The 8,093-nt window shown below is 37.2% G+C and overlaps 1 protein-coding gene across 1 annotated transcript; it reads left to right on the top strand.

The window, feature by feature from the left end:
* Positions 1-1,284: 1,284 nt before the first annotated feature.
* LOC146004073 (uncharacterized) lies at positions 1,285-8,093 on the top strand. The gene is made up of 2 exons (XM_083142701.1): positions 1,285-1,336; positions 6,204-8,093. The coding sequence occupies exons 1-2, from the start codon at positions 1,328-1,330 to the stop codon at positions 6,651-6,653; spliced, it is 459 nt and encodes a 152-aa protein (XP_082998827.1). The 5' UTR covers positions 1,285-1,327; the 3' UTR covers positions 6,654-8,093.

Here is an 8,093-nt window from a genome sequence, read left to right as displayed (position 1 = left end):
ACGTCTAAGTATTCGTATTAGGTTTGTTATAAACTTATCTAGAATATTTATTTATTTATTGAAATTTCCAGTACAGCAGAAGCTATTTTAAACCAGAAAGAGACAACAGTAAAACAATAGACTAAGATTAAAAACACAAAAGAAAGGACAACATAAAATAAACAAAAATAAAATAAGCCAAAAAAGTGCCAAGGTAAATAGATCAGTTTCACAAAAGCATTACTTATGTACAATTTTGTCTATGTTGCTGATAAAAAATGAATATGAAGTGAATATATTTGGTTTGAGATTATATTGAACTGATTCGGTAGCCTATGGAATAGTGAACGTTGTATGAGTGAGAGCCTGGGAGTAACTGTTAAAGTAAAAGATTTATTTAATTATTTGAGGCAGAGTAATTGTAACTGAAATGCAGTTACTTTTGAAAGTAACTTCCCGAAAACTGATTTATTACGACTGGAAACTATAGGCCTACGTGATATAGGTGAGTTTCATTTGACGTCAGGATGCTCACAGTCGCCATGTTTGCAGCCAATTTTCTTTGTCGTTTGCAAGGAAATATCCAACACGTAGCTTTGTTTACATCTTCACGTTTGTTTTAAATCACAAACGTCTGTGTTAGTATCTTCCACCAGCCTGCTTGAATTCCGTATGCTTACAAGAACTGGCCTCAATCATGGCTGCTCGAAGCCACAATTCAACAGTTTGTGACGTAGGTGAAACACACCTATACTATATTAAAGCAGAGATTGTACAGAATGTTACTACCCTTTATCTTAACCCAAACTTAGCTCTTATTACAAAACACTAGAGGCAATTCAACAGGCCGTAAAAATGTCGTCCGATGCAGAAATCCTTATGGGTTTCCTCATTCGATAGTGCCGCCATCTGGTGTTGAAATTGACAACGAATGTGGATCGCGAAAAAAAGCAAAGAAAGGGGGAAAAAGACAAAGGCATGTGGTTCTACGGAATAGAAAGTAGCAACACATCTTGTTTTTCCTCAGTTATTGTAAAACACACTCCGCTGAGAGCGAAAAGTCCGTTCCGCACTGCATACAATGCAGGGAGAACACGAACCAGTGACTCAACGAATTCCCGCGAGATGGCAGGCGCGCTGCTTTCCCTTTCGGTGACGACGACAAGAAGCAATTTGAAATGTACGTGTGAGAGCCTCGGCTGGGAAAATGTCTGAGATTTCTCCCTCAGTCGAATCGGAAATGACCTTATCCTTCGGGAGTATAAAAGCTAAAGAAAATGACAGCGGTGCACCAGTTCTTGCAAATCTGAATTCGGCGAAGTTACATTTATTGGTGCCTGCTGTCAACATGAAATTGGTAAGAGCTCGATTCCGATTTGTGTAAATTGTGTACGGAAATGTGCGCCGATTTTTTAAAAAATTTTGTTGGCTCTTTACGAACATCTAGAATCATACCCGTGACATTAAGCATCTTATCTCAATTCGAAGAGGCATCACTTTTTTTTTGTGCTGCATTATGTTGAATTTTGGCACGTCGATTTTCTACACCTCCAGTGATTCATGACGATGAAATTTACTGATACACCAAAAGTGTCGGGACGAGATAGAGACGCCGGCCTACGTGGCGGAGTGGTTATCACAGCGCGCTATGACACGAGGAGTCCCGGGTTCGAATTTCCATTCTGGGCATGGGTTTTCTTTGTGACTGTCCCTTTACCAATTTCATCATATCATCACTAATCCTCATCGTCGCGATTAGACAAAAATGACAGAAAAGCGACGCAAAATAACAAAAACCAAATAAAACGAGATAGAGCGAAACAAGTACTTGTGAAACATTTCAAATGAAATGACATGAAAGTCAGTTACATACCTTATCAAGACATTTTTTTTCTATGAGTTGGGCTACAAAGTACAGTGAAAACAAACGGAAGATATATGAATTTATTTGAATTTTAAAGTCAGTGTTTCTCGCAAGTACAAAAATGTGATTTGGCAATATCTCATCAATGGAAAGAACAAACACAGTGAAACATGCAAACCTTGACAGGGTTCGAACCTATCGCCACGGTCTTCGTAGCATGTTACAATAACCATCCCGCCATAAGTGTTGCTTACTTTTTACAAAAATGCTGTTAAATATAAGTGTGTGTGTGTGTGTTAACAATCAACTTTCTCCTGGTATAAAATTCAATACACCATGTTACAACAAGTTTCTTTTTCTTATTAACTGCACAAGATGGATTTTATTCAAGGCGGCACATTGCGTACATTTTGCTTTCGGAGATTTTCGTATGACGTCACTTAGAAGGCCCCACAAATTTGAACAAAACGGTAATTCTGTAAGTAGTCCAGTCAAGTTGTACATTTTCTCCCTAATAGCGGAAAGAATCGAAAAAGGTTGTGTTTTGCATATTTGTTCAGTATGTTACTAACACGAAAAATATTCCCAAAATTCCGAGTTGAGCTTTCGATGTCAAATTTCAAACAAAAACATATTCTAATCGATGAAATGAAGGTTTTTTCGTGAATATGTTTTCGTAATTTCAATTTTTTTCATGTTATTAGACATATCACGACACAAGTTTTTAGTTAAATTATCAAATTAGCTGATAGAAACAATTCAGTTAAATTTGTTATTGCAAGAATATGGGTGGTATTAAAAGGGTTATAGACTGAAGTCTATTCTTGATTAAGGTTTTTCAACGACAATTCAACTAACTTCCTAGCCTTCTTAAACTCGAAGGTTTAGGCTGCAGCAACACAAGTCTTCCATCTGTCCCTATCCTGAGCAAGATCAATCCTATCTTTTCCATCCTTACCGATTTCCTTTAGGTCCGTCTCAACGTCATCCCTCCATCTTCGTCTTGACCTTCCTAAAGATCTCTTACCATCAGGTTTCCCAACAAGAATCCTGTAAACTCTTCTTTCCTCTCCTATTCGTGTCACATGGCCTGCCCACCTAAGTCTTCTTGATTTAATCATTCTAATAATATCTGGCTATAAATACAAATTATACAGGTCTAAATTATGTAACCTTCTCCACTCACCTGTCTCCTCATCCCTTTGAGGTCCAAAGATTTGCCTAAGGATCTTATTTTCAAATACTCTCAATTTATGTTCCTCTTTCAATGTAAGCGACCAAGTTTCGCATCCATATTATAATACTACAGGCAAAATACTGTTTGTATATTTTAACATTTAATTTCTTAGATATTACACGAGAAGATAAAAGTTTATGAAGAGAAAAGTAACATGCATTTACTGAATTAAGTCTGCTTTTTATTTCCTCTTTAATATCATTTTCCTTTGTTAGTATTACTCCTTGTACTTGAATTTGGGAACTGATTCAAACTAGTTGTTATCGATAATTAAATTTTGAATAGTACCTAAAACTTGGTTTCGGCCTGTAAGCATATATTTAGTTTTCTCTTTGCTAACTTCCAAACCTATCTGTTTAGCTGCTTTTAAAAATATTTTAGCATTATTCTCAATTGTATTTATATCATCCCCCACTAAGTCTATATCATCTGCATATGCTAACAACAACAGAGTCAGAACATTTAACAGTCCTTCATTGATTTCTTTTACCTTCCTAACAGCATATTCTGTTGGCAAAATTAAAGAGCAATGGAGATAATGCATCTCCTTGTCTTAACCCATCGTGAATTGTAAATTTGTCAGACATATTAATATCCACACGAACTTTACTTTCTGTTTCATTATTGCATACTTTTATCATATTAATAAGCTTCTTAGGTATTCCAAATTCGACAAATATATAACATAATTTATCAAGGATAATTAATGAGTAGGAAACTAATTACATAAAACTATCATCAGAAAGTGAGGAATCTCCAAGTGATGTCATGCAATAGTGTTCATTGAGTATTCCAGATGAATCTATCTGTACATTACCATCTTTTTACTGAATCGATTCACTGAAATACTTAGGTCTAATACAACCTTGTTGATGAAATATTTAGACCAATCCTATGGCAGTTACGAGTTAGTTAGCATTTGTAAGATTCATGACCCGGGATCGTGATTGGGAAGGTTTGCTATTTTAAGCATTTGTGTATGTAGCCCCCCCCACCTACACACAGCTCTCTCTCATATGATTTCATATCCAAAGCTGAGAGATTCGGCTTTCACAAACTTTCAGTTTCACGAGTAATCCAGTGATGCTTTCTCGGTTTCAAGTAATCATGTTTTGAGTTTTCTTTTCCTTGTTCACCACATTTTCTTCTTAATTTTTCATTCTTTGCTTCCAGTCTCACATCTCTATCGTATTGTTTTCTTTTTCATTTCATTAGTTCGTTCCCACACGACTTAATTCACAAAAGCTCTTACTTATTTTCCACCATTTAAAAAAACTCTGTTGTCCTAAAGTGCGCAATTCCTTTTATTCGTATACCTCCATTCATTTCTTCCGTGCTTTCTCCTGTCTTCTTCTATCTATTATAACCTACAACGAGGAACATATATTTTCATTTGAATATGTATTTACAGCACGTTCTTGCAATTTTGTTACATAAACGGTCCCTACAGTTAAGGATACAGTTTTCATGGAATTTTGTTATATCAAGGTTCTTATAGTTATATCTAGGGAGCGAAGTTGATGAAATGTCATCTTTTTTCTGACATTTCGGACACGATGCCCATTAAATATACACAATATTACACTTCGTCCAGAACCTAAAAAAGATAATTTTAAAGTGCATTTTTTTGCAAATTTTCAGGTTTTAGTTCATTTTCTCCGATTTTCTGCATTTTCAGCTATTTTTCGAAATATTCAGTGTATAGTTTCGTCATATTTGGTCACTTCTTTCATTTTGGTAATCTTCTTGAGTCTTTTCACCAAGATGAACATAGGCCAAAATATATATCTCGCAGGATTGCAATTTACTAGCAAAAGAAATGCTGAACTGGTGGCAGTCTTTGTTGTGTCTGGGGAAACCACCAGGTACCCGTCTGGGGCAAACTCAGATATTTCAAACAATTTCTGATGTTAAAAATTACTTTTCCGTTGCACTTTTTTCTGGGGGGCGTGGTGCGTGTCTATGAACCCTTTCCCGGATGCGTCCCTAATTTTGGTTTTTTATACAATTTGTTAAATTTCTAAACAAAAATTGTCTTACGTGGATCGTGATAATTTATTTTCTTTATAGTTCCACAGAAACACACCACACTACATCACCAGGCAAAGATGCGGGAAATTAATGCATTTTACACCAATTCATTCAGTGTACACGACTCTTCATTAAATTGTTTTAAAATTATTCAGTTGATTCCATTGGAAATCCTCGTTGCATATGTTAATTGAATTTGCATGTGGCATCATTTGGCGCCTTTTTTTAAAAGTAAAATTGCATTTTGTTTAATTTCCTTTTCACTTCAATTTTTAACCTGAAACTAACAGATTTAATGGTCATTTTTTGCATTATTTACGGAATTTTTTCCAATTTTTTAGGACATTCTGTAGGTCATATAATTTTTAGGTCATCAACTTCCGCTACCTAGTTATATCAGTTTAATGGTTACTAGGTTTAGCCGACCTCCGAGGCAAAGTAGTTAGCACAGTGCGCTACGAAGCCAAGGGTCGTGCGTTCGAATCCCGGCCTGAGTATGGATGTTCTTCGTGAGTGTCATATCATAACATTACTCATCCTCCTCGTCATGATTAAACAAAAGTGGCTGGAAAGTGACGCTAACTATCAATTATATATCCAATTGTATAACTTGGTCATATTAATCATTGAGCGGCTCGGGACAAAAACTTGATAACCAACAAAAGTAAGAAACCTAGAAAAACTCAGGTGAAAGTTCGCCCATTGCATTGTGGGTTATGGCTTACCCAGATTTTCCCACATGTCACCGGCTATTGAAGGAACTTCATTCACTATTGTACAGCAACTGGAGACTATGCAGCAACTGAACCCAATGTTAACTCAGTTTTGAACGGAGTGTGCCCTATCACGTTTTACCACCGAGCCGCTCATTACATTAAGAGTATTTATTAACTTCACGTAATTCAATGCAGCTTCAAACGTGGGAATATATTGTTTTGAAATGTAATGCATATCAAGTACATAATATTACATATTGCAAATTTATTGCATATTCAACTATTTCTATTTTTAAATCTTATTGTATAAAATATGAAATTTTATCATAGGCTATATAAATGTATATTTTTTGCTATTCTTTTTTGTTCGTTTCAGATACCGTTCGCAGCACTTCTCTCGCTAGCTATGGCAGTGCCCCCGGCGCAGCTACCAGCGGGCGTGTCCCCCCACGAATGCCCCAACTACCCCTTCTGCCCGATCAACCACGCCCCAGTGGCGTACTTCGGAAACGCGGCCGCCCCAGCTGCTCTGTCGCCGCACACCCTGTACGGCAACCTGGGCCAGGGCAACTACCTCGGCGGGTACAGCGGCAGTCCGGGACAGGGCGCCTACGCCACGCAAGCCTACAAGACTTACCACTCCAGCCCGGGCCTGGGGAACTTCAACGGCTACCACGGACTGTCAGCCCTCGGTTCGGGGGTGGTTTCCAACAGCATCCATGGAGGTGGATTTACAGGCAGCAGCTACAACAGCCTGCATGGTGCTTTGCCCAGGTATCCAGCTGGAGTCAACCCAGCGTCTTGTCCTCACTATCCCCTCTGCTGAGGGTTGCAGTGAAGCAGAAGCAGTGTTTTCAACCTCACGGGGCAAAAAATACCTAAAACATGCCCCTCTTTGAACTATGGTCCCCTTTTCAAGTGTGTAAGTGCAAAAATCACATGAAACCAAAGTGTATGATATGGTCGCACCAATGCCAAAACCACGAATGTGTAAATCGTGATTTTCTTTTCACCTAAGTGCATTTTCTGACTACTTTTTCTTGATATATTCCTATGCTAACTTATATTCACTAATAAACAGACAACAAATGCAAAGCTTTCCCCCAGGACCTTCAATATTAAAATGCTTTTGTCTCAAAGTTAAGGTTTAAGCACATTCGTGAATTTGGCATTGGTGCCACGATATTTTAACGCCAAATTAACCTAACAAAATGCAACTTAAGTAAAGCTTGCTGAAGTTAAGCATAATCTAGACTGGACATACAGTATAACCTGGGATACTAACCACTAAAATGTGCGCCCACTTGAAATCGAACCAAGGCCACTTTGCTTTCAAGGCAGTATCAGAAAGATCTCTATTGAATTGGGAAGCGAGTATCTCAGCATCTAGGTGTCACATTTTTTTGCCGGTGACTGTACGTTAATAATGGGAGAGTAGTGGTCAGATGTAATCAGTATTTCAATTAAAACTAAACTTCATTAGTGAGCTTTTAACAGTCAGAAACTATTTTAAAACAAATAAATATTAAAAAGAGAAATGAAAAAGAAATCAGAACAACAGTGCCATGTACACTCATGGACACTTCTGGGTTGTAACGATACCATTGCAGTGTCTCATATTCTCCACCCGGCTACTTTTGTTTGAAGTCCCCAACGCCATGCATTAATCGATCATTCCCAGAATCCGATTCTCCGTGAAAGCAGATTATATTGGTTAAGATCCCACCTTAAACTGTAGAACCAGTCCTGAATAGCTTAAAGTACTTAAAAGTACATAGACTCTTCATCCTCTTAAAGGTTGCGCTAACATGTGGCTCAATATTTTCGTATGTTTTCAGAAAAGAAATTCAATATATCCCTCTCCCTTGTGATTAGGTATTTGTCATTTGATATTGCAACACTGCTTTCAAAGAGGAATCAAAATTGAGATGGTGCAGTGCAAAATTGAAACACTGCAAATACTGTTGCAGTTGTACAAGTGGAGAGTGTTTCTTCGTTACTGAAATGAACAATATATTTACTTGAAATGTGAAACATGACATGGATGTTTCGTCAACTATTGGTATTATATGTATCACGATTAGGAGGATCAATGTTGAGTGTGTTCAAGAGAAGTTGATGAAACGTGATTCAATTGTGAACATGAACCACAACGACCCATATTTATTTATTTATTTATTATTTGCGGTAAATAGTATTTTAGTATATAAAATATTATTGTCCTTTCGGTAATGCGCTAATTCTTGTGGATTTGGCACTGTGAACA

The sequence above is a fragment of the Lepisma saccharinum genome, chromosome 21 (assembly GCF_977018435.1).
Source record: "Lepisma saccharinum chromosome 21, izLepSacc3.1, whole genome shotgun sequence".
Classification (NCBI taxonomy): domain Eukaryota; kingdom Metazoa; phylum Arthropoda; class Insecta; order Zygentoma; family Lepismatidae; genus Lepisma; species Lepisma saccharinum.
The sequence above is the reverse complement of the archived record's forward strand: the minus strand, read 5'-3'. Positions and strand labels throughout refer to the sequence as shown.